Here is a 27,816-nt window from a genome sequence, read left to right on the forward strand (position 1 = left end):
GGATGAATTTGACACCTTCTATGAGGAACTCTTGTAATCCTGTGGATAAGTCACTTTGTTTTAAAAAATTAAAAGTAGCGTTTATTCCTTCATTGAGTTCTATAATAGTATATAACGAACGGACATCTGCGGTTACTAAAAACATGTCTGGAGTCCAATCGATGCTTTTTAAATACAGAACAAAATCTTTTGTATCCTTAAGATGAGAGATGTTTTTGACAACTAATGGTTGCAGGTAATAATCAATAAAAGCAGAAAGATTCGCAGTCACTGAGTCCACCCCAGCGACTATAGGTCGACCGGGTGGGTTCTCACTGTTTTTGTGGACTTTGTGGACTTTCGGTAAGATATAAGAACTTCTATATATAGAAGTTGATAATGAGGACGAGTTGAATATAGAACCCTTGACACTAAAAAAGAAATGGGTCCCCCCCCATCGGAGACAACACTATAGTGATACCCACCTGAATCATTCTAGAGATAGGTCACGGAGGGCTTCAAACTATAATGACCCTAGACAGTATGAGAATAAAATCAACCGTCCTTATCGGGAAATCGACAGTACACTCAGGAGACGCATCAATATAATCGATACTACCCTCAGGAGAAAAGATGGGAACAGAGACAGGATATGAGAAATCAAGATAGAGGGGAGCGAGGAAGAAATAGGGAATACCAGAGAGTAGAACGTGATAATTCACCCATAACAATAAAGAATAGATTTGATCCATTAAATCAAAACACAGAAACCCCTTTTCACAAGAGACGCCCATACCATCTAAGATAACAAAAAGAGGTTGTCGGACAGGAGACAAAAAAAAAAAAAAAAAAGAAAAGAAAATTAAAAAGAAAAGCATTGAAAAGAATTCACAAAAAAACGAAATATCAGAAAAAAAGTTGTTACCAATGATACCGATTCAGTGACAGGGGATAATATCAAAGAAGGGGGTAAGATTAAAATCTTTAATCTAAGTAAACACATACTACTAGAAGAAGAAAGATCCTTGTTGGAAAAAGGGCTAAAATATGCCCCATCAGCCCCTTTAAATAAATTTAACATCTTCATTGATGTCAATAAATACATAAGAAAATTAAGTTTAAAAAAAATCTTTTTGATGAAAGAGGAAGAAGTGGTAGTGGAAGACACTGATACCTCATTTGGTTTTAAACCCAAATCAATCTTCAACCCTACCCACGTTAGAGGCAACTACATTGAAACCTTTATGAAGTTAGTGATTGAGGATTTGGAAAAAATTGATAAAAAAATCCCCAATAAGAACTTGACTTTTAAAGAAAGAAAAGCTCTAAAAACCCTGCAGGAGAATAAAGAAATTATTATTAAACCCGCCGATAAAGGCGGGGGGGTGGTAATTATGTCGAAAGAGATGTATGAAAAGGAAATTAAACATCAACTAGACGACTCTAATACCTTTCGCCAACTTAGAAAGGACCCCACAGAAAAAATACTAAGTGACCTTACGGAACTAGTAAAAAAAATTCAAGAAAAGGGGGTTATTACAGAAAAAGAAGCCACATTTCTCATCAACAAAGAACCAGTCACACCGGTAATTTATATCTTACCGAAAGTCCACAAAAACAGTGAGAACCCACCCGGTCGACCTATAGTCGCTGGGGTGGACTCAGTGACGGCGAATCTTTCTGCTTTTATTGATTATTACCTGCAACCATTAGTTGTCAAAAACATCTCTCATCTTAAGGATGCAAAAGATTTTATTCTGTATTTAAAAAGCATCGATTGGACCCCAGACATGTTTTTAGTAACCGCAGATGTCCGTTCGTTATATACTATTATAGAACACAATGAAGGAATAAACGCTACTTTTAATTTTTTAAAACAAAGTGACTTATCCACAGGATTACAAGAGTTCCTCATAGAAGGTGTCAAATTCATCCTTCATAACAATTATTTTATGTATGAAGACACATTTTATCTACAACACAAAGGTACCGCCATGGGCACCAGTTTCGCTCCGAGTTATGCCAATATTTTCATGGGTCAATGGGAACTCGATAATATTTGGTCAAATAACCCATTCGGAGCGAACCTGGTGTCATGGCGTAGATACATTGATGATGTGTTTTTTATATGGAAAGGAGACGAGTCGGTTTTAAGGGAATTTTATTCATTTTGAAATAATAACCTTTTAAATATTGAACTTACTCTTGAAAGTAGCAATATGGAAGTACACTTCCTGGATGTAACAGTATATATCTCAGAGGGTGCTATCCAGACAAAAAATTATACCAAACCAACGGACTCTGGGTGTTTTATCCCCGCAGCCAGTTGCCATCACCCTGACTGGTTGAGATCCATTCCAGGAGGGCAATTCAGGAGGATTAGGAGGAATTGTTCTGAAAATTCTATATTCCTACAACAGGCGGAGAATATGCAACACAAATTTTTATCTTCTAATTATAATAAAGTGCAAGTAGAGAAAAATAAACAAGAAGTAACCCTGATTCCTCAGGAAACTCTATTAAGACCTAAAGAAAAAACCACAACAGACAATAAATTTCAGTTTGCTTTTATTACAGCTTTCAGCAGCCAATACAAACAAGTGGAGCATACCCTACGAAAGCATTGGAATATTGTACGCAAGGACCCCATAATAGGGGAACTACTACCGGAGAAACCTAAAGTAATATACCGTAGAGCTCCCAATTTAAGATCAAAATTAGTACACAGTGCCCTTCCACCCACCAAGAACATGACCACCATAAAATCAAAGGTTTTTTTTAGGTGTGGGTCATGTGTAGGCTGTAGAAATATCCCTGGATCATCTAAAAAATTAAATGAAATTGAGATTAATGGACATTCTTTTAAAATTTTAGATTTTATTACATGCAATACGAAAAATGTTGTGTATGGGATCCAATGTCAATGTGGATTCTGGTACATTGGCCGGACCTCTAGACCACTAACGGTCCGGCTCAGTGAGCATGTGCGTAACATTAAAAAGGGGCTGGATACTCATGCACTATCCAGCCATTTCAAAAAATGTCACCAAAATGATATAACAAAAATTTCAAAATTCTGTGGTCTGAGATGGTCTGCTACATCCAAGATGGGTAAAGGGCCACTGGAGACAGAGGGACCTAACCACCCAGTTGGCTAAAACCGAGATGAAATTGATATATGAAATAGGGACCCTAATACCCAAGGGATTGAACTCAGATTATGAAATAAAGTGGTTTTTATAGGTTTTATAGGTTTTAATGCACTTTCCCTAATTTTAGCCCTTTTTTATGTATTTTCATGTATTGTGTATGTATCAATTTTTTATGTATTCGTTTTATATATTTGAGTGTATTCCCATATCTGAATATATTATCATGTAAATTATGTGATATGTTTACATTCGGCATTTGCACTTTAAATGACTCCGTCATTATTTTTAAATTATAAAGCAAATAATGGATGCTAAATGCAGGATATAACATTCAGCGATAATAATCCCCTTTTTTCATACCTCACAGTTATGACATCGTACAAAACAATTGGAAGTACGAAATGTATACAATCGCCATGACAACTGACATATGAGGACGGCCAGCGTGATGATATGGCGTGTGGCCACACCTCTATGGAAAGGAGACATGGGTAATGTAGTCTGAACAGAGACAAAATTACATCGCGACCGGAAGTGACGTTCCGCGAGTGGAACAGAGACACTTCCGGTAACGGGAACTCTGGGAAATGTAGTCCGGCGAGATTACACACCTGGAATCGCTAACAAGTGATTTTCCAGCGTATATAAACCCCGCGACGGTAGAAGGAGACTGACTTCAACATTGTGGACCTTGATAAAGACTGACCCTACAGTCGAAACGCGTTGGTCATTTTGCCAGCTGTGTGGACGGGAGCACCTGGAGCCGCAGTGCCGGAAGGTGGAGGATTACTGAGAGTGACTTGCCCCGGGACAATTTCACTTATGCGCATAAGAACTGCTGATACCAGTTCTTCCCCATCCGGTAATTGTTATCTTACCCTCCTATACACACACCTGGATATTTTAGCAAATTTTGCTGTTGTCAGGGAATACCCTTTGAAACTTTGTCTATAAAATTTGTTTATGTAGTGTACACACTGGGGATTCAAGTGGGATCTACCAGCTGTTTTATGTATTAAAGTGTTGTTGAACGTACTTCACTATCTTGAAAATAATTTTCTTTTCATGGTATCATCACTACATATTTGAGGAGAGAATTACCAGATTTTGAACCAATCAGCGCCTGAACAAAGCTATGTATAAATTCTTGTCTTGAGCCAATGTATACTGCCTAATGAGCCAACCAGAATCAGGCCAACTGTGTAATCCTTCAAACATCCTATTGATATATAATGGTCATTGTATCACTATCTGGTATACATGTAGGTAGAGCACACACTAGATACAATAACTTCAGATCAGCATACACAGCAGTACTAAGTGCATTACCCAGCACCATGTGGATGATGTCTTGTTCCTTGGCCTGTATGTGGACCACTACTCTTGTCTCTCTGTATAGTCTGCTGCTGAGACTAGCTGCCGGCCTATCTAACCCAAGTCATTGAACCTTCAGATTTAATCTATCACCTGAATGAGTCTGACAGTTTCAATTCTCCATCTTGAACCTCAAATTGCACCCACTGTCCTGATTCCTCAGGGTCAGGAAATGTAGAGGCAGATGCGACATAGTGCCAGCGACCAGCCAACTGGAGACAGAAAGAGAGAGGAAACCCTGTGAATTCCTACAGTAAGGGGATGACTGATAAATGGTCTTCCCTGATTTACTTTCCGCCTCCATCCTTACTGTCCGGCTCCATCCTTACTGTCCGCCTTCATCCTTACTGTCCGCCTCCACCCTTACTGTCCGTCTCCATCCTTACTGCCCGCCTCCACCCTTATTGTCTTCCTCCACCCTTATTGTATTCCTCCACCCTTACTGTCCGCCTCCATCCTTACTGCCCGCCTCCACCCTTATTTTCTTCCTCCACCCTTATTGTCTTCCTCCACCCTTACTGTCCGCCTCCACCCTTACTGCCCGCCTCCACTCTTATTGTCCGTGTCTACCCTTACTGTCCGCCTCCACCCTTACTGTCCTCCTCCACCATTACTGCCCGCCTCCATCCTTACTGTCCACCTCCAACCTTACTGTCCGCCTCCATCCTTACTGTCCTCCTCCACCCTTACTGCCCGCCTCCACCCTTACTGCCCGCCTCCACCCTTACTGCCCGCCTCCACCCTTACTGTTCGCCTCCACCCTTACTGTCCGCCTCCACCCTTACTGCCCGCCTCCACCATTACTGCCCGCCTCCATCCTTACTGTCCACCTCCAACCTTACTGTCCGCCTCCATCCTTACTGTCCTCCTCCACCCTTACTGCCCGCCTCCACCCTTACTGCCCGCCTCCACCCTTACTGTTCGCCTCCACCCTTACTGTCCGCCTCCACCCTTACTGCCCGCCTCCACCCTTACTGTCCGCCTCTACCCTTACTGTCCGCCTCTACCCTTACTGTCCGCCTCCATCCTTACTGTCCGCCTCCACCCTTACTGTCCTCCTCCACCCTTACTGCCTGCCTCCACCTTTACTGTCCTCCTCCACCCTTACTGCCCGCCTCCACCCTTACTGTCCGCCTCCACCCTTACTGTCCGCCTCCAACCTTACTCTCTGCCTCCACCCTTACTGTCCTCCTCCATTCCTAAATGTTTAATAATAAAATGAGAACTAGACAATCTTGGATTCTGACTGTCGGAACGTCCCAACAGTCGGAATCCCAGGCTTTTTTCGTTCCGCTTGACAGAATACTCGATAGGTCTAACTCAATGTTCCGCCTGTTGAGAGTTTTCGACAAAACAGATCTGACTTGTTTTAAAGTTTTTTTTGTTTTGTCTGAATCCGCCTTATACGGAAAGTGGCCAAGATTTAATAATACCCCCAACTGAGTGGTTGCTATGGGCACCTTCACCAGCTGCCCTATGGCAGAAGCCAGTGCTCTGTAAGACAGAGGAAGCTTGTTGTGCACAGAAAATAAAATGATAGAATCCTTTTCCTAATATCAGCTGAAGCTCACAGTGCATTGCAGCTTCTTCCTCACCTCTTCTGCAGTCACGCGTTTCACAGGGGGAGCGACACTTGCACAGGAGAAAGCTGTGGAGACACATTGAGAGGATTATGGTCAATTAATGCACCCCCCCCCCCCCTACTTCCCTAGCCCACACCTACCAGCACACTCTCCCCATAGGTGCTGACTATTGTGTTCTGCCCCAAATTACATAGCAGTGCCCACAGTGGCCAGCACCAGGAGAGACTTCAGCTAGTGTGCCTCCCCCCCCCCCCCCCCCCCCCCACACACACACACAGGGTCCAGGATCTCTGCATAAAGAAAAAGTGGGGTCATCATCACCTAGTATAGGGCGATAATGCAATTATATTCTTGCATAAACTGGTGTGATAAGAAAAATCTGGGAGAATCACCCATGGGAATGCCTAGCGTTTAATGGGCGTTCCCATGGTAATTGCCCAGTGGCACGGGCAGCTGACATCACCGGCTGTCAGCTGCCCGCCCCGTCCTCGCACAGTGCGCACGCAGATCAGAGACACCTCCATCGAATAAGTTCTCCCTGGCTGCGAATGGCTGATTATGCAAATCATCCACTTACAGTCGTGCTGGGATTTGTAGTGGATTGCGGTGTGCAAGGGAGGGGGGCAGACAGCATTGCGGACAGCGGGCGGTGTCTGGTGGACTCGCAAGGCTGTGTAATTTGCATATGTATATACCTAGCTTTGCAGAATCCTCTCTGATGATGATGTACGGGAATTTCTGACACGTAGCGTGGTGTATAAACCTCTGGAGATCCGCACGGGAGACAGTTTCTGATCCACCTACAAAACGTACATTAGAGGGAATATATAGATCTTCAAGGTACCGACCTAACCACAGTGACAGGGGCAGATGTGACTGATACGCTCTCTGTAATGTGTGTACATGTGATAGGGAATATAGAGAGTAAGGCACCACTGGGACAGGGGCTGATGTGACTGATACGCTCTCTGTAATGTGTGTACATGTGATAGGGAATATAGAGTGTAAGCAGCACTGGGGCAGGGACTGATGTGACTGGTACGCTCTCTGTAATGTGTGCAGGGCCGGCGCCACCACTAGGCAGCTCTAGGCATTTGCCTAGGGCGCCGGCACCTGGAGGGCGGCAGTTTGCCCCTCACCCCCAGCGAACTGTGTAAAAAACTTGCGGACCCCGGCGTCCCTGCAGTGCTGGGGCGGTCAGGGGTGTCCGTGCCGTAGGGGTACCTGCGGCGCCGTCATGTGTGTAAAGCTGGCTGCGGCCGGCGGGGTCCCTGTAGTGAATAGAAAATAACTAGCGCTTTGTGCGCGGCGGCGCGGGAAGCACTAGTTATTTTCTATTCACTACAGGGACCCCGCCGGCCGCCGCCAGCTTTATACACATGATGGCGCCGCAGGTACCCCTACGGCACGGACACCCCTGACTGCCCCAGCACTGCAGGGAGGCCGGGGCCGCAAGTTTTTTCCACAGGTACCACCCCCCCTACCCCCGGCACCGGGGCGCCCCCACCCCGACTCGCCTGGGGCGCTCCGGTGCCTTGCACCGGCCCTGAATGTGTGTGTATACATGTAATAGGGAATATAGAGTGTAAGCAGCACTGGGACAGGGGCCGCACCTTCGGTCCCCGGTGCTGGGGGCTGATCCTTACTGAATCAGGCACATATATCGATAGCACCACTTGGGAAGAGCCTAGCGTGACTATTCTGTAAAGTGCGGAGTGATACAGTAATAGGGTTACCACCCGTCCGGGATTACTCCGGACAGTCCGGTAATTGAGACCGGCGTCCGGAGTCCGGAAGGGTGGCTGCCCCGGACTATACACTGTCCGGGAATTGATCCCCCCCGCCCGGCCGTCCGTCGGCACGGCACCGCTATTACTGAGTGACTGACTGTAACTGAGCCAACATGAGTTATTACAGACATTTACATACCACGTGAGGGGGGGGGGGGTGGTTGCGGTGACACACACGTCGGACCGTCCTGCTTCTCCTGCTCCTCCTTCAGTGTCTGAATATTGTGTGACGCTGAGTGACACAGTCACTCCGCTGCGGCGCTGGATTGGAGGAGGAGGGAGGACACAGACAGTCACTCGTATGTCCAGTCCACCGGATCCTCCTGCGGCGCGCTGCTGACACATGTGACCACCTGACATGACATGTGTGAGTCAGTGCCTGCCTGGATGGCGCGGTGAGTTTTTGTATCGGCATGGCGCAGTTTAGTTCAATTTCGGCACTAGCCCAGCCGTCCAGCCTGGCCCCCAGCCAACCTCCGAGTCCCAGGCGCAGCCAGCCCCAGCACAGGCAGGCCAGGCACAGACAGCAGCTATAAAGTATATTTATCAGTCACTCTCAAGCTCACGCAAGCTTGAAGCTTCTGAATAATTTGAAAGCCAAACTAAAGGTTAGTAGTACAGTACTACTAGTGTGTCAGTGAAGAAGATTTTTATAATATTATACATATATTTTGGGGTATATTATATTCAATGCCGGGGCAAGCTCAGCTGTGACAGGCTGAGTGCATGTCCAGCCATTCTAGTGTGCCAACGCTGCCTACCATCAGTAACAGTAAGTGAAATCCCCCCCCCCCCCCCCCATGGCTGCTGCTGTGTGGCAGACTTGTACTGGCTATCTGAGGAGCCCTAAGTTGCCCCCCTGCTGCTTTACTGCTTTACATGTTGTCCAGACTGAGTGACACTGACACCACACCAGCTGTCCCAGAGACCCAAGTCCCAGTCAGTGTCTGTCGACAGACTACCGAGGCACCCTCCACTGCCCATCCCAGCCCCACCACTGTGTATTGCAGGCCAGTGCTGTCTCCAGCCCTGTGTGGGCTGCCTGTGGCTGCCCCCCTGCCCTAGCAGGCCCTAGGGTCCCCTCCTGCCCTCAACATCGACCCACTCTTCTGCTCCTGCTGCCCTGACTGATAGAGCATAAAACCCCTGGCATAGAGCATGAAACCCGCAGCAGCAAGCATGTAGGTAAGCAGCACTTATGTGGCATAATGTGTAATAGGCAATACGGCATGTGGTATTATATGTAATGGACATTACAGTGTGTGGCATAATGTGTAATGGGAATTACAGTGTTAGGTGTAACGTGTAATGGGTATTATAGTGTGTTGCATAATATGAATTGGACATTACGGTGTGTCGCATAACATGTAATGGGTATTAGGGCATGTGGTATAATATGCAATGGGTGTGTGACAGGCATTATGGTGTAAATTTTTGGCGCGCGCCTACGGCGCGCACTGTCCCTGTTCTCCTTAGTTTAAAAAATTTGTTGAGCCCTGGCATAACTCGTAATGGGCATTATGGCCTCTGCTGCGCACTGTCACTGTTGTCCTTCTTTTTAAGAAAAATTGTTGAGCCCTGGCATAACTTGTAATAGGCACTATGGCATGTGGTATAATATGGATGTGTGACGTGTAATAGGCATTATGGTGTAAATTTTTGGTGTGCGCCTTCGGCGCGCACTGTCCATTTTGTCCCTATTTTTTTTTTAATTGTCCACTCATGGCATAAGGTGTAATGGGCATCAGTGTGTGGCATGACATGTAATGGGCATTACAGTGTGTGACGTAACGTGTATGTGGCATTACCGTGTGCGAAATCAAGAATAGATTTGAAGCAAATGTAAAAAAACACACCCATAAGGCGGGTCAAGGGGCGGGGCTGGGGGCGGTTCAATGGGTGGGCTGTGGGTGTGTCAAGGGGCGGGTCACTGTCCGGGAATCGCTCAACACAAAGGTGGTAACCCTAAGTATGTACAGTATGAGCTATGTAAGTAAGTGGTAATAATGAGTACACTTACAATAAATGGAAAGGAATCCGGTGTAATTAGATTCTGGTTTGGGGGAGGCTGAGAACGCCACGCAGTCATCACCCACGTAGTACAGATTCATCGTTATGCTGGTAATGGGGTCTGAGATGACAGGAGACAGAGGAGAGACACAGGAGGCAGCAATGACGACATTGTTCACTGACGCACGAAAGTCTACACAGATTTGGTTTGGAAGGTGAACAGATTGCAAAACGTGTTCTGCACACTTCAGTCTTGATGACAAAATGAAACACGACATTGGCCCTTATTCTGATTGATGCGGACTTTACCGCGTTCTTACGGATTGCGTCTTTACGGCGTCTGCGCATGCGTAGAGAACGCAACGCGCATGTGCCACGCCTTGACTCGGTACCAGTTCGGACAAAGCCCGTCCAAAACTGGTCACCGCAATCAGTCGGGAAATAGGGGCGTATTATGGGCGTCATGCGGAATGACACATGGGCGTAGTTTCAAAGTGGGCAAAACGGGGCGGAAACATGGGCGGACACGGGGGAGTACACTTATGTTGGGGGGCGTACATTCGGAAACCACTCCGAATGCACGCGAGCAAAAAGGGCTGAAATGTGCGGTGTCCACAAGTGTACTATTGCTTTGCGGACACCACTCGTTCATGCGGTAGGCGAACGTACGCCTAATGACTACAACCATTAACACCTGAACCCAATACAATCTACTCCTTTACTCATTACTCACTAATAGGACGCTTGTCAGTGCTTTAATTGAAACCATTGCTGCTTCAAGGAAACCTTACTCATCAGCCACATATGCTGTACTTCTCAGACACTTAAAAACTGCTAACAATTGACATGACAGAATATTAATACTAGCAATACACATGTGTATTCGACATGTACTCATGAAACCACACATTTTGGGTAAAGTAAACACATTTATTTATATTCATGTCACAGTCAATGCCACTGTCATGCAATGACCATAAAATTAAACATCACAACTATAAACAACATGCCAGGAATGCAGCAAAATAAATAATAATAAAACAAAAATATAATAGCACACAGATGGACTCCAGCACCTCCTATGTGCCACTGCACATGTAGCCAGTGGGAAATGAGGAGGCTGCTGGCCCTTCGACAGCAGGGCAAGCTGCACCTGACCATTCGACAGCAGGGCACCCTACACCTGGCCCTTCTGCAGCAGGCCAACCTGCAGCTGGCTCATATGCACCATCAGCAGACTCATTTGGAACACAACCGGGGACTTCACCAGATAGTACCATGGCCATCACTTCAAGTACAGCTGACAGTAATGCCAGGCACAAGAGGGCAACAGGGGAACCACAAAGGACATATGAAGCAAGGGCTCATCTGGTTCCCCTCAGCACGTGATTGGACACAAGAAGCTGACACACACAGCACAATGGAAGATTTGGGAACACATAACGGTAGAGATTAATGCGGCCACAAGTTCATTTCCGACCACGTTTGGCCTTGGTAGGCTCCTTGGCCTGTGCAGCAGCTCTTCGGGGACGCCCAGATGCTGGGGCAGGTGGAGCAGATGATGTGGAGGGGTTGGCTGGTCTACCCCTCCTGCCAGCAGGGAGTGTTTCCGCTGGTAATGCACCAGAAACGGATGACATTAGGACCCTGTTGCTGGTAACCAGCTCCACCATAAGCTCATTATGGTGGAGGAGGAGATCATTTTGGCGGGTGGCTTGCTCGGCCAGCACCTGAGCACTTGCAGCCATGGCCTGATGTGACTCAGCCATGGCCTGCATGCTCCCAGCGATGGACTGCTGGGTGCTGACCAAGCTCGCCAGGATCTCCTCGGTCCTACGCATCCGTTCTGATGCCAAATCTCCCTGCTGGTTGATGTCCACAAGCACCTGGGCCAAGGCGGCCAAATCGGCTTGGCCCGATGCCTGCTGCTGCACAGGCCTACCTCTGGGGCCAGGTGGCACGGACTCCTCCACCTCCTGAGCAGAGTCCTCACCAAGCGGTGGGGTGTCTGTGGGAAAAGATAAACACAATTAGGAGACATTCTACGATAATTACTTGCACAAGTTTATGGCATGACCAATATTTACCTTCCAGAAAAGACGCAAACACTTCAGCTGGGGCCTCGCTATCCATCGTGCTCACCCCCCTGATCTCCTCAACTGAGATACAGCTCTCCGCCATCTCCTCCAGGGGGGTGAGCTCTAGCCCTGATGGCATGGGGCCGGCCCCAGATGTCTGGCTGTGGTCCCACCGCTTGGTCATCTTCCTCTTCAGGTTGGTTTTGAAGTCCTGCCACCTGCAATGTAAGTTGACATATTAATACATGTCACTCCCAATGTTAGCTGTTGCAGCCATTGCTATGTGCTACATCTTACAACATGTGATTAATGTCCCATATATAATATTACATGCAACTATGATATCAACCGTTACAATACACATTCACAATCACCCTACTCTGACTCTCAAGGAAATAACATGGCAATAATGTATGTGTATCGTAACAACCTCATGTGCCATTTGCAAAATGCATATAAGCATCCATTAAATCATTACTTGGCTATTACTGGGCACATGTATGACAAAACAACTTGCCTCTTCTTCACATGGTCCGTCTCACGAACTTGTGGCGCAACTGCATTAATCTCTGCCGTTATCTGTTCCCAAATCTTCCATCGGCGTGTGTGTGTCAGCTTCTCGGATGGGCACTCTATCCAATCACGTGCTCGGGGAACCAGGATGGCCAGCTCCTGTGCTTCATATGCCTTGTTTTTTTTTGGTGGTTCGGCTGTTGCACTGGCTCGCCCCTTGCTACGTCCCTGGCCACGCCCCCTGGCACCAGTCGCTGCACTTGAAGTGCTGGCCATGGTACTACCTTGTGAAGTCCCCTGTTGTGTTCCAAACAAATCTGCTGATGGTGCAGATGAGCCAGCTGCAGGTTGGGCTGCTGCAGAAGGGCCAGGTGTTGGTTGCTCTGCTGTCGAATGGTCATGTGCAGCTTGGCCTGCTGTAGAAGGGCCAGCAGCCTCCTCATTACCCACTGCCTGCATGTGCAGTGGCACATAGGTGGTGCTGGAGTCCAGCTGGGCAAAAAGTTGCTGGAGCTCTGGGTCTAACTCTGGTTGGGAGCCAGACATGTTAGCAACAACATTGTCACCCTGTAATACCCCTTTTTATACTGTTTGAGTATCCTGTTTGGCGGACATCAGCGGCAGCTGCGTTCCGTGCGTGAGCGTACGTCGCTGTTCTTTCGCGCCGCATACGGTGGCGGAAATTCCATTGTGGAAAACCTGGCGAAAGTTCTAAATGAAATACTGGTCACCAATTATAACATTGCATAGAATCTTCGGATACACCTGGGACTATTGCACAATACACATGCTATTTGCTAGCATTACATGACATTTGATTCATGACTACTGGCGTATGATGGCGTTTGATTGCAAGCTAAAAGTAGCCCATTCCCTTAGAGAATCCACGCCACAAGTCAGGCAATACTCATCTCTACTGTTATAGACAACACATGTGAGAGCCCTATAAATAGTGAGTTGCTGGTAGAATCAGTTGTCTCCAGATCTGGACTTCTCAGGGTCTAAGGTAAGCTCTTCCATGCTCCTTGTAGATATGATATCCATTCACTATGTAAGTGTATGAAGGTATGCACCATTGCCTCACTGCCTACAGATTGTTGGGCCAGCAAAGTGTGTGTATCATTATTGCAACATGTCACATGTTCACTATTTCACTCACAGGTCTTAAACCTGTGTGGGTTCATCTATTGCAGGACAACATGTCCCAGCAATAGATGAAATGTCTCATAGTACATGAAGTTGGCAAAAAATGCTGACACCTTTATCTGTGTGTTTTGGACGGTGTGTATTGAGTTCATATTATTGTGTCATCATTATAGAGTCAAATGGATCTGCGTGATTACACGGGGCGGCCATCAATTGTACGTATAGAAGGCTACAAATCAGTTTGTAGTGGGATATGGCCATTATGTGCATAGGTGCATCAGTATTTATGTTCATTTCTTTATAGGTTGCAGAAGCTATTCTGCGCTACATGGAGAGGAGGCTAAGGGCACTTGCGGCTCTCCCCACTCGTCGCCCAAGGAGGCCAGGACGTGCTAGAATCTATCGCACACGGGTGACTCTGTTTGCTATGCCCGATGATGAGGTACTTACTAGGTACCGGTTACCCCCAAATGTAATTCTGGATCTGCTCAACCTAATTCAGAGCGATTTGGAACCTCTACACGGGATCACGACAGCAATTCCGCCTCACACACAGCTGCTGGCGGTGTTGCATTTCTGCGCCTCAGGATCGTTCCAACAAGTAGTGGCAGTACTTGCTGGAATATCTCAGCCGGCCTTCTGCCGAATCCTGAGGCGTGTGACGTCGGCCATGTTCAGGCGCAAGGGGCACTTCATGGCCATGACATTTGCCCCCGAGACCCTGCGCAGAAGCCAGCACGCCTTCCAACAAATTGCTGGCTTCCCTAATGTGATAGGGGCTGTGGATGGCACCCATGTACCATTTGTGCCTCCATCTCGAAGTGAGAAGATATATAGGAACCGCAAATTGTTCCACTCACTGAACGTGATGGTGGTATGTGGCCCATCCATGGAAATTCTCGCCTTCAACTCGAAGTTTCCCGGAAGTGCCCATGACTCGCATGTCATCCGACAAACCGGGATATGGCAAAGACTACAAGAGCTGGAAGGCCGTGATGCGTGGGTTCTGGGTGACTCCGGTTACCCATGTACGCCCTGGCTACTTACGCCGTACAGCTACCCAGCACCGGGCCCACAGGAGGCATTCAATGTGGCGCATGTTGCCACCAGGCAAGTGGTGGAGCGCTCAATTGGCCTTTTAAAAGGTCGATTTAGAGTGCTCCACCGCACTGGTGGTGACTTGCAATATGCGCCTGAAATGGTGTCGAGGATCGTGGGCCTGTGTGTATTTTTGCATAACATTGCTGTGCGGCGTGAGATACCCTTTGAGGAGTGGGAGGTACCATCTGAGCCGCAAGATCCGCCCATGCGCCCATCCCGCGCCCCTGAATGCCGGAGGGGATACCAGCTGCGGGACTCTGTGGCGCAAAGATATTTCAGGTACATGTTATTGAGTTGACATAACACACCCATTTTAGTCACAATCAGCCCTTCAAATAAGTCCAGTGTGTTAGTTGTCAGTGTTACAAACCGACCATTAGCCAGCCTGCCCTCCTAATGCCAAAGAAATAGGAGATATTTAGCATATGTGTTTGGTTTTGGGGGAACTTCAATATAGGTGGGAATTATTATACCTTGGACAAGGCATCTAATGTGTTTGTTATATCTTCATTATTGTAGTTGATACTATCCCTGATGACTGGTGAGTACATTGATTTATTCTATAATGTGTAGGGGATTATTTCCTGTGTTGATGTATGATTTGTTTGCATATATATATATATATATATATATGATGTTGGAATTTATGCACATGTTTCAACATTTCAAGGAGCATGCAGCCAGGCAGCCAGGCAGGCAGGCAGGCAGGCAGGCAGGCAGGCAGGCAGGCAGGCAGGCAGGGCTGCTGTATAATGCTGGTTTCCGGATACCTGCAAGTGTGTGTATGTGTCTTTTACACATAAATGTACGCATACACATATATGCATAGAGTAAGTAATGCTAACTACAGCTATGCGTTGCTAAGCTATAGCACGCGTTGCTTGGCGGAGCGCGGGCTCATTGGATTTGCTAAGTGCATACACACTGTGTTTTATATATATCAGATTTGTTCATTGCCATACATCAACACTACGGTTTTGAAGGCATGCGAATTTGTCACCATTTGTGTTGGCGCAGAGACGCTGTTAATGTAAAAATGAACAATAAAGTTATTAACACAAATAACTGTGATCAACCAATGCCACCACCTGATTGGTTGATAGATGCCATTGTCAACATGGCGGAGACACGGAGGGCAGAACCCTTCACGCATGAGGAGCTGCGAGTTCTTGTCTCCGTCATGGAGACAAGGCTGGGCCGTGCGGGGCCCTTCATAACCAACCGCCAAAAGCGGAGGGCTTACGCTGCGGCAGGGCGCCGGATTTACGCCCGCACTCGGGTGCGTAGGTCCCTCGGGCAGCTGGAGAGGCGGTGGTCCGACCTCCGCAGGCGCCAGCCCCAGCTGCTGACACAACTAAGGGGCGAAATTGCGGAATGTGAGTATTTTAGCTATGAAATTTCGCACTTACAACATAGCATATATAAGCAATAAAATGTGTCTCATGATAAGTGGGTGTCCATGGGTTTAAAAGTCCATAGACTGTTATGTGTGCTTCTTCCTGGTTAACATGCAGTCATGAGGCTTTTATATGTAATGCCATAGCATTGAGGATTCTGATGCATACAATGTGCCCGATCTAATATGTGTTACACATTGATAAATGCCTGGGTTGTAATGTGGGAACAAATTACTAACCATCACATAATAATTTGAATGACACACTTTGGAGTCCATTAACAGTAAGGAGCTACTTTCCTGCATCGTTTGCCATCATTATCACCCTTCCATGTATGTCTTGTTTTGGATTAATAAATGTGCCCCAATGAGCCAACATTGACCATGATGTTTTTTTCTACCACACAGCACGAGCCCGAGCCCGACAGGCCCGTGAACAGGCGGAGGCAGGCCTGGCCCAGGACGAGGGCCAACACCCCGAGGAGGAGGTGCCGGCAAGGGTGGAGGAGGAGGAAGTTGGCCAGGAGCAAATGGTGGAGGAGGAGGTGGAGGAGGAGTTTGTGGCGGAGGAGGAGGTGTTGGTGGCGGAGGAGGAGGAGGAGGAGGAGGAGGTGGTGGTGGTGGTGGAGGAGGAGTTGGAGGAGGAGGTGGAGGAGGAGGTGGAGGAGGAGGAGGTGGAGGAGGTGGAGGAGGAGGTGGAGGAGGAGTGGCAGGAGGAGGATGTTGTGCCCGAGGAGATGGCAGAGGAGGGGGCTGAGGAGGCCACAGTTGCCCCGGACACCTCCAATTCAGAGGGGGAGGAGGCGTGCCAGGCACCGGAGTCGGCGCAGATCGGTATGTTGACATAATGCATAATTCATGAAGTAGTTGTACTGGTATTTGTTTTTTAGCACTGTTGATTACAAATTTTGGGCCCATACTAATCATATAGACCCCAAAGTGGGTAGCTACAGATACAGGTACGGGTTAGATGGGGTGTCCAAGGCATACCTTTCATCCAGGACACCTCTGAATTACACAGGTTTGTGGGATGGGTTGGAGGTCCATTTTGACTGCCACATAACCGTTGTAGTTAAACTGGATCCTGGAGTAAAGGGATGAGTGGATCATTTGTGGCTTAAATTCACCTGCTGCAAGCGTGGATTATGACCCATCAAATAGTGGAATCTATATTGTTGGTGAATGTTATTTATAAACTCTAGGATGTATGCTATAAATGGAGTATGGCCCGGCCTACCTTGGAATGGAGTCAGAAGTTGCCAGTGTCCCAGGAGCCTCCTCTACCTAAACACCCCCTGTACTTCAGTTTTTTTTTTGCCCGTCACAGAATTGTAGGTTGGTTTAGACAGAATTATGATTTTGAGGATGTGTACTGTGCATTCCTTACATTTGCATAACTCCCATGCCACGAACCATCACTGAACTTATAGACTGAGCAGATTGTGACAAGTTCTTATTGACGGAGCCCATGACCTGCTTGTCATTGGTTAGTCATGGGTGGGTTGTGACTGAGAAGAAAAAATATGACTGTTATGTCTTCTGCAGAGTAAAGTGTATAGGCCACAAAATACAGTATGTAGTAAATAACTTAGCATGTATGTATATATGTGTCATATCTATTCATCTATGTGTGTCTCTATCTCTCTACATCATGGGTCCTCAAAGTGCGGCCCTCCAGATGTTGTGAAACTACAAATCCCGCCATGCCTTGCCACAGTTTTAACACTTCCTTATAGCAAAACTGTGGCAAGGCATGCTGGGATTTGTAGTTTCCCAACATCTGGAGGGCCGCAGTTTGAGGACCCATGCTCTACATAGATATATATATATATATATATACACACATGTCACCTAGCATTTGTGCAATTTCTGTCGCAGTATGTGAAATGTATGCAAGAATAACATGACTAATTGTTGCCCCTTTGACATGCCCACAGATGACACCACACCGGCAGATGAGGGTGTGCATGGGGCCCTCCGGCGACTGGAGCACCAGCTGCAGCTGGCGCAAGCACACCTGCAGGACCTGAAGGACCTGCTCCTTTAATTTCTTATTTACTTTTTTTATATTTATGTTAATTGTGGCGGTAATAAAATTGTTTATGCAAGTTCACAGTTGTTGGTTTTATTTGCACTTTAAATAGTATATGTGTAGATTGTTTATAATCTTTTACACAGGGTGTAATACAAAGCATTGCACTTACATTACTGTAAGGGTTAATGTGTGCAATGCATGTGTTAGGCATGCTTGTAAGGATATATTGGAATCTAATTGATTCCAATTCCAAATAAGCAGTTTTTTATGAGGATAGGTAATTGAATAAGTGGGTCATGTGATGTATTGCAGAAGATACTTCATAGTGGGTTGTTTGGCGTAAATACTCCGCTTACGTGCGGTAGCACCGCTTGGCTCCCGGTCGGATGCGGTATTCCCGAGCATACTCTGTAATACTCTGTAATACCGTGCCGAATCGGAGTGTTTCTCCCGCACACGCATGGTTTGTATGTCGTCCGTAAACACGCCCTGTTCTTAAAGAGTGAGTCCGTCCGAATGCGGAGGACACGTGGGCGTTTCTACGGACGATGGCCGCATGCGGAAAAACACCGTGGCGTGCGGACCGCTCCGTAAGAATGCGGGAATTTCCGCACAGATCAGAATAAGGGCCATTATCTGCTCTCCCGCCAGCTATTCTGCTGTTCCAATGCATTGTATCATTGCCAAACCGTCTTACCACACTCTTCCCACCCACCTCACACCACTGGCATCACCACCGATGTGCGAGCCGTTCCCAGGTGTCACCCTCATGCTGCAATGCTGAGGATGCAGTATCGGAACTTCCTGGCTCCATCAGGCAGCACCAATGGAGACTCACAAACCGCCTGTTGCAGAAGCAATGCTAGAAATCCCTGACCTCTTCCCTCCCCCTATCAATCTGATAATGGGCAGCAATAGAGAGAAGAAAAAAACCAACTGGATTTCATTGGAGGATGGCCTCGCGTCCTAGCGTCTAATAGATGGTATGAGTGATAGGCTGTCTGTCCATACATACATAAACTATGCAGTATTTTAGAGATGGGCAAAACGGGTCACTAAGACGAGCCGGGATCCAGCGGATCACTCCGTGAAAAGATCCAGATCTTTTAGACGGGGCCTCGGCTCACTTTGAAAAAAAAGGGCTGATTTGGTAATAAAGAAGCATAATTTGTTTTACAATCATTTATTGACATTTTTTTTAAACTTTTTTTTTTTTAAACAGTGAGCTGAACAAATAAGAACATACATCGAGTAAAACACTGATCGATGGCTGGGTGCAGAATCGCCATCGATGGCAACCATCGATGGCGTCTGCACCGATGGCCATCCCTAGCAGCAGCAGCCTTGTTATTCTTTCTTTCACTTGCAGTAGCAGCACTGAACTCAGTCTCCAGAGTTAGTACATCTCAGCTGCCACAGGTGGCAGTGCTGAGCTCACGCAAATGCATTGTAATGAAAAATGAAACTGAAAGTAAAAGAACGACGGTTCACATTTTTGGGATCGGTGGTTCACTCACTCTTTTATGGGATCCGTCCAAAAGATCTGCTTGGTTCGCGAACCGCCCATCTCTAGACAGGAGCCTGCGGGCATTTGCATTTGGGGCAGAAATGCAGTATTTTTCCTGAGTGTCTGGGAAAACGCAGGAGTTCACCGGCCGTTGGGAGGGAGGGATGATGATGCCATCAGTGTCCTTCTCCCCACGGCCATCGTAGCGCTGAGTACGTCTTGACTTACTGGGCGCTGCAACGAGAGGGCAAAACCATTCGTTGGCGAGTACTTTTGAATGGATTTCCCCTCATGTGCACACCTGCGATGACATTCCCAGCCGTGCACATGGGAGGGGGTAATGCGGTCAGTGCGGTAGAGGGGCGGCGTTTACGTGATCGCTGCGCTCAGAAATCAGGTCTTAATCGGGGCCATAGTGTGAGTGAGTCAGTAACTCAGCTGCCTCCTGAGTCCTGACATAGGGTCAGATTCTCTAAGCTTCAAAAGTGATAAAATGGAGAGTGATAAACAGCCAGCCAATCTGCTTCTACCTGCCATGTCACAGACTGTGTTTGAAAAATGTCAGGCAGGAGCTGATTGGCTGGTAGTTTATCACTCTCCATTTTATCACTTTTGAGGCTTAGAGAATCTGGCCCAGATACTGGTTCAGGCCTCTGGTCCCATCCCGACATTTACCTCTTATGATAATCACTCCATCCTCTGTCACATGTGCAGTTACATTGTAATGTTGAATAGACCCATCCCTAAAAAAAATATATATATATACAGAAGTGAGAGGTTATCGGATGTATGTAAATGACCAGTACCAGAAGACTGGGGAGGCTAATGCTGGAACAATGTATTAACACTTATACCCGGCACAGCTGAGTGCTCAGAGATTAACTACCACTTGCACATCCAATATAGTTATGGGCCCATCACACTAACATGTTCAACACTGGTGTACAGCCAGAAACCCCTGAAACTCTGCTGACAGCGCCCACATATTACTCTATAGCGCTATACAAAGAATATCTACAACCGGTATGGTTCTGTAGACATTGGGAAATATACAAACATCAATGATGTAGGGCACTGACGGGGATCAATTCCATGGCCTCAAGTCTTTGAATGAATAAACAAATTCACCATCCACCGACCCACTCATTCTCCATCCACCCACCCATTCTTCCAGCCACCCACCCATCCATCAATTCTCCAACACACCTACTCGATAGATGGATGAAACAATGAATGGGTGGATGGATATCGACCCATTCATTGTTCCTTCCATCTATCCACACACACATTCTTTCTTTCTTCTATCCATCATCCCACCCACCTATCCATTTATCTATCCATCCATCCACCAATTAATTCTTCCATCCATCTATCCATCCGTCCGCGCATTAATTCTTTCATCCATCTTTGAACCCATTCAGTCTTCCTTAGATCCTTAAACCCATTCATCCACCGACCTAGTCATCCATCGATCCATCCACCTATCCATTCTTTCTTTCTTCCTTGCATCTATCCACCGACCTATCCATCCATCCACCAATTAATTCTTCCATCCACCCATTCATCCATATATGTTTCCATTTATTCATTCATATGTCCATTCTCCCATACACCCACCAATCCATCCACTCTTTCTTTCTCTCACCTAACCAACCAACCATCCATCCACGTATTCTTTAATTTATTCATACATCCAATTAACCAACCATTTATTCATACATCCCTCCATCCATTCATTGATTAAGTCATCTATCCACCATTCTTTCAGCCAATCATCCACCATTCCATCCCTCAATTAATTCATTCATTCTTTCTTCCATCCTCCATTCATCGATCCATCCTTTCTATACTTACGAGCCATATAAATATTTTCCTTTTATTGTTTCGCCTTCAAGCTCGTAATCGTAGGTAATAAACTTTCGCTTCAGATCCCACTTGGCGTATTCCTTCCTTGTGTAAGCACTTAGAAACAGCGCCTTAGTCCCTACAATCTGATAGGAAAGAGCCATGTTATTGGCGGACAGTCTGTGGACCTTCGATGTAGGGTCTGCTCTACAATGGCGTCTCCTATGGAATAACTGGCGGTCGTGGGGGGTGAAATGGGTGAAATTACCACCGTGTTTATGGGTCTAAATGCAATGATGGACAAATGTGTTTCATTAAATCAGTAGTTGATAAATGAGTGAGATGTATTAAGCCCTGGAGAAAGATAAAATACCAGCCAATCCACCCCCAATTGTCATATTGGCTGTGTTTGAAAAATGACAGTTAAGAGATGGTTGGTTAGCCTTATGTCCCTCTTACCACCCCTGAGCACTTTCAGTGACAGACTATTATTTATTTCGAACTGAGAGATATGACTTATACCTCACTCACAGCAGCCCTTTCTGTGATCGGCTTATAGTCCTGGCAGTCCCGCTCAGAATGTTCGATATCTAAAATAAATGAAACAATATCGATGACAAATCAGGGTGAAGGCCGGGAATAAACAGAAATCTGTAACGTATCAGAGGGTCCCGCACAGGAGCGAGCTTTGGTAAAGTGGGGGTCTTGTATAAGTGATGAGTTGTGCACCTACGTGTTTTAAGTACAACTATGGGGCTGTACAGAAATAAGTAATCTATAGAATGTATTTATCCCATATACATAGATACACCAGTACCAATTCTATAATGGGTGCAGGGGTGGCCACAATCCTTCCAGAAAAGGGGGACATTAGGAAGACATTGGTCCTGCAAAGGGGGATATTAGTTCTCCTTGTCAGCTGGCCAAGGCAACGAAAATCAGTACCTACTCCCTTTCCTCTCGGTGACCCTGCACAGAGTCAGAGTCAGTTCTGTAGCCTGGTCCCTCACCGATACCTCAGACAGACTGACGTTTCGCAGAATAGACCTCGGCCAGCAACAGTCCAAGCCTCCAGTTTTCATCTAGTCTATAAAACATATCTCTGTAGGCTTACCGGGCGCAATGATCACATGCAAGTTGATTAGTCTGTACCGCAGGCATACAGAGAGGTGTCTGAATTCTTCATCAGAGGAATAAGCAGTTTTATTGCTTTGAGCTAGAAAAATAAAAATGATATATTACACAAACTATATTCAGAATGGGAACCATTAGCATTATTCCTACATCCCACATCCTACAAAAGTACCAGAAAAACAAAGTATTTTGCAATCTATGCAGCTGCAGACATGAGATGTGACCGTCTCATATTGCATCGGCTCCAGCCTATCACATGGTACCATGGTTCACCAATCACAGATGCACTTTTGCTGTGCAAGGTCCCAGTGATAGGACACAGGTCTATGACGAAACGCGTTGGTCCACACTGGTTGGTGTCAGGTATCAGATTTTTTTAATGTATTTTAAATATTACAGTACTGTACTTTTTGTTTTGTTATGGATTCATAAATATGACTTATGAAAACTTCTCTGGACTTTAAATAACCAAAAGGTTATTTATTTTTATGAGTTCACTTTAGCAACTGCAGTGTGATCACAGAAGAGGTACTGCGCACACAAAGTACGCCGCCGTCGGGCGCTATCGTACGTCTGTGCCTGATCTGACCTGCACTGTTACCTGTCTGACAATCTGAGATTAAACTCATGGGATTATTATCACATTGCTCAGACCTGTCAGTACATAATCTAGGATATTATATTGTTCAGTTTCTCTGTACTCGGAGTTATTCCAGTAATCTGTCGTGCCTGGAAAATATCACACTCTAGTAACACTGCATTTTTAGAAAAAATTAATGTGATGGAATCCTAGGTTATGAACTAACAGAAACTATGGGGGTGGTAATTCAGACCTGATTGCACGGCTACAAATTTGCAGTGGCCAGCGTTCAGCTAGACGGTGCCATGATAGAGTGAAATTCAGCCATACAGCTGCTTATCTATTCACAGCCAAGCCAATATGTCCGAAACCCAGTGGCGCACACAGGAGGGGGGTTTGAGTACCCAGAAACCCCCCCTGACAAACCAATTTTCTTAAATGGAATTTAACTCACTGCTGCGGCCCACGATTAAGGCACGCCCCCATGAATTAGCCATGCCCCTTTTGAAACACCCACCAATCGCGGGTTGTGAAGAAAACAGATCCTTGTTGGAAATTGCCACTTTGCATTTTTCTTTTTCTTTAATATTTTAATTACATTTAATCTCTCTCTCTCTCTCTCTCTCTCTCTCTCTCTCTCTCTCTCTCTCTCTCTCTCTCTCTCTCTACATAGCTTCTGCTTCTTACCACTAATCTTTATTAACACCATAGTATCTCACTGGTGTGCAGCAATGGGCTTTGTAGCTTATGCTAGTTTTTTGGGGTGCCGCACCCTGCACCTAGATATAGCGCTAGGGACCCCCAATATACAGAGAAGCCTTGACGTGGCTTTGGGGCATATCATACACTTGCGCAGGTATATGTAACCAATATCTCTGAATTCTATTGTCATGTAGTGTTCTAGATTGGTTACTAATACTATTCAGTGTGCTGGGGGAACCAATGTCTTGCTTTACTTACTCAGTATTAACCCCTCCCTTGCATGCACCTGAGTGGTATTACTGAACTAATTGAGCATCTACCACTATCCATATGTATTTTTATTTAACACAGTCCTCTGGATTCCCCCTGCTGCCAAATGCAGCTTTTTAATTAGAAAATATACAAAGTTGCAACTTCCAACAAGGATTGTTACTATACAATTCAGCTCCAATAGCAGGAGTCCTACAACCTTTTCAGAAGGACTTGGTTTCAATTCTAATACGACTTTCTATAGTTGTTTGAGACTATATAATTTTCCATGCCTCAATAGGATTTCAGAATGATGTAGGTTTTGTTTATAATGTAATATTTTGTGATTTTATTTCTTTATTACGTTTCTTATATAGCGCACACATATTCCATATAAAACACAAGACCACCCGCAGAGCTGGCAGGGGGGTCCGTGCGGAGGTCCCTGCGGCGCTGAGTCCCTGCAGTGACCTGGAAACAAGTCGCTATCCGCCACCCAGTGGTGCGGGAAGCGCTTCTAACTTTGAAAACACTGAGATTCAGCCAATCAGCGTGATCCCAGTGTTTTCAGTCAGAAGCGTCCTATGACACACGCCCTACCCTAAACCAATCAGGCACGCCTGCGTTTTCCCTGACACTCCCACTAAACGGCCAGTTACCACCCCCAGGTGCCTTCTTCCTGTCCATCGCCTTGTGAATCGCATGGAAATAGAAGTATTGGTACTTGTTTCCTAGCACGGCCACACCGATTTACATCGGGGTGGTCGTGTCGGAAAAATCGGGTCGATCGCATCGCATGCGATTTGGTCGCATGCGATGCGATCGACGCGACCGACCCGATTTTCGACCCGATTTTTTGATTGAATGAAATGTAAATCGGGTCCCTGGGACCCGATTTTACATTGGATTCAATGTAAAATATTCCCTAGACCCCCAAATTTAACGACGTAAACCCCACCCCACGATAGACGCCAAATTCGAAGCGTGGCGAGCGCAGCGAGCCCGCAAGGGGCGGCGGTGCGCGTCCTCCGACCTTTTCATTACCCTACTATCCACGTCGGCGTGGAGTTGAGAATAGAATAGTGTGGCGAGCGCAGCGAGCCACCGAGCCCGAAGCGTGGCGAGCGCACGCGTATACCTGTGAAGTTATACGCGGCCCCTCGCGGGGCTCGCTGCGCTCGCCACGCTTCGGGCTCGGTGGCTCGCCACACTATTCTATTCTCAACTCCACGCCGACGTGGATAGTAGGGGAATGAAAAGGTCGGAGTACGCGCACCGCCGACCCTCGCGGGCTCGCTGCGCTCGCCACGCTTCGGGTTGGCGTCTATCGTTGGTTGACGACGGGGACATCTATAATGTGAAATGGGTCATATTGGCCCATTTCACATTTTTCACATTTTTTTAAAGGTGAGATGGACTTAATCAAGTCCATCTCATCTTGTGCCATTATAATGGCACAAGACCGACGCGATCCTCACGATTTCAATGTTAAAAAATATTTTACCTTGAAGCCTATGGGGAAATCGGGGGCATCGCGTCGGTCGCGTCGGGACCAATGTTAATGGTCCCGACCGTCGCGATGCCCCCGATTTTGTACCTTTGCCGGCAAAATGGACCTGATTTCAAAGGAAATCGGGTCCATCGTGTGGATCGTGTACCTTAACTTAAAGGTACACGATCCACAAGATTGTGGCCGTGCTAGGAAACAAGTACCGAAGTATTAGCTGGATGGACTTCTGCGTGTGTACAACGGGCCGAACGCATACGTCAATAATCACCCAATGTGCGAATTGGCTTCAGGTCTGAATAACCCCCTATGACATGATGCGGCTCCCAGAACGCCAGAATGAAGGATTTAGGTATGATAATTACAGAAGAGTCTGACTCCATCTTCATCCTCATACAGGATCACATGCTCCTTCATAGGGTAAACTGTGAATTTATGGTCATCGTCCTTTGCTGTAAAATAAAGGAAAGAAGATGATAATATCATCAATAGAGCAGTGTGATGGCACCAGAAGGGTCACATGACCTGTTTGCTCCAATAAGTCTATGAAGTCGGTGTAGGGAGATGCATATAGGGGAATTTACTAAGATCGAACGGAACTGGCGTAATTCGGTTTTTGACGTATTAATGTATGGCAAGCTCAGCCAAATTCAGGTGTACGAATAATTACGCCATCGATAGAACTGGGCCATAGAATTTTATCACTTCCCGTATTTCTGAAAACCAACTCCTCCCTAGGGCACCACTGGCCCATACTGAAGCCCAGGGCTGTCCTCGTCACCCCTGGGCTGTGGGTGCCGGGCTGATACCAATAAAGTGTAAACTAAAGAATAAAATAAGTATTGGGTTTTGTAGTGGAACTACAGTTCCCAGGAAGCCTCCCCCATGCACAAGGACTTGGAAAACCACAAGTCCCAGCTTGCGAAGCATTAATGGGCCAGCTGGGACTTATAGTCCCACTACAGAACCCAACTGAATGCACAAACACACCAATCAAGTCTAACTTTATTACACACAACACCCATAGATACTCACCTATCTTGACATGTAGGTTCGGTCCACTTGTCCTGTAGAAATCCACAATGGGTAACTGAAAAACTGGTACTTGTTTCCTAGCACGGCCACAATCGGGGGTAATCGTGTACCTTAACTTAAGGTACACGATTACCCCCGATGGAAGCGATTTCCTTTGAAATCAGGTCCATTTAGCCGGCTAGGCACAATATCGGGGGCATCGCGTCGGTCGGGACCATTAACAATGGTCCCGACGCGACCGACGCGATGCCCCCGATTTCCCCATAGGCTTCAATGTTAAAAAATATTTTAACATTGAAATCGTGTCGGGAAAGGTAAAATATCGGGGGCATCGCGTCGGTCGGGACCATTAACAATGGTCCCGACGCGATGCCCCCGATTTTTCCATAGGCTTCAATGTTAAAATATTTTTTAACATTGAAATCTTTAAAAAATGTGAAAAATGTGAAATGGGCCAATATGCCCCATTTCACATTATAGATGTCCCCGTCGTCACCCCACGATAGACGCCAACCCGAAGCGTGGAGTGAGAATAGAATAGTGTGGCGAGCGCAGCGAGCCACCGAGCCCGAAGCGTGGCGAGCGCAGCGAGCCCCGCGAGGGGACGCGTATACCTGTGAAGTTATACGCGTCCCCTCGCGGGGCTCGCTGCGCTCGCCATGCTTCGGGCTCGGTGGCTCGCTGCGCTCGCCACACTATTCTATTCTCAACTCCACGCCGACGTGGCTAGTAGGGGAATGAAAAGGTCGGAGGACGCGCACCGCCGCCCCTCGCGGGCTCGCTGCGCTCGCCACGCTTCGGGTTGGCGTCTATCGTGGGGTGGGGTGTACGCCGGGACATTTGGGGGGGTTGGGAATATTTTACATTGAATTCAATGTAAAATCGGGTCCCAGGGACCCGATTTACATTTCATTCAAAAAAAAAAATCGGGTCCAAAATCGGTCGGTTGCGTCGATCGCATCGCATGCGACCAAATCGCATGCGATGCGATCGACCCGATTTTTCCGACACGACCACCCCGATGTAAATCGGTGTGGCCGTGCTAGGAAACAAGTACCGAAAAACTTATACTTACCACCCTCCGGTGTAGATTCTCTCCT

At 46.8% G+C, this 27,816-nt stretch overlaps 2 protein-coding genes across 5 annotated transcripts in view; one reads left to right on the forward strand and one right to left on the reverse strand.

Annotated features, from left to right (window-relative positions):
• The window catches only part of LOC146036335 (uncharacterized), a 62,442-nt gene that overhangs the window by 8,709 nt on the left and 25,917 nt on the right, over positions 1-27,816 (forward strand). The gene's annotated exons all lie outside the window — the stretch shown is intronic.
• The window catches only part of LOC146036331 (uncharacterized), a 42,310-nt gene that overhangs the window by 6,526 nt on the left and 7,968 nt on the right, over positions 1-27,816 (reverse strand). For 2 of the 4 annotated variants that reach the window (XM_083160281.1, XM_083160278.1), the window contains exons 4-12: positions 26,047-26,133; positions 22,624-22,725; positions 22,032-22,099; positions 21,519-21,655; positions 20,340-20,407; positions 9,899-10,009; positions 6,784-6,888; positions 6,101-6,153; positions 4,599-4,717 (exon numbers count right to left, since the gene is read on the reverse strand). In XM_083160281.1, the coding sequence (XP_083016407.1) occupies positions 4,599-4,717; positions 6,101-6,153; positions 6,784-6,888; positions 9,899-10,009; positions 20,340-20,407; positions 21,519-21,655; positions 22,032-22,099; positions 22,624-22,725; positions 26,047-26,133 (850 nt within the window). The remainder of the gene's footprint in view (positions 1-4,598; positions 4,718-6,100; positions 6,154-6,783; positions 6,889-9,898; positions 10,010-20,339; positions 20,408-21,518; positions 21,656-22,031; positions 22,100-22,623; positions 22,726-26,046; positions 26,134-27,816) is intronic. The other 2 variants (XM_083160279.1, XM_083160280.1) reach the window with 2 other exon arrangements.

Source organism: Crinia signifera, chromosome 9 (assembly GCF_055691185.1).
Source record: "Crinia signifera chromosome 9, ASM5569118v1, whole genome shotgun sequence".
Lineage (NCBI taxonomy): Eukaryota > Metazoa > Chordata > Amphibia > Anura > Myobatrachidae > Crinia > Crinia signifera.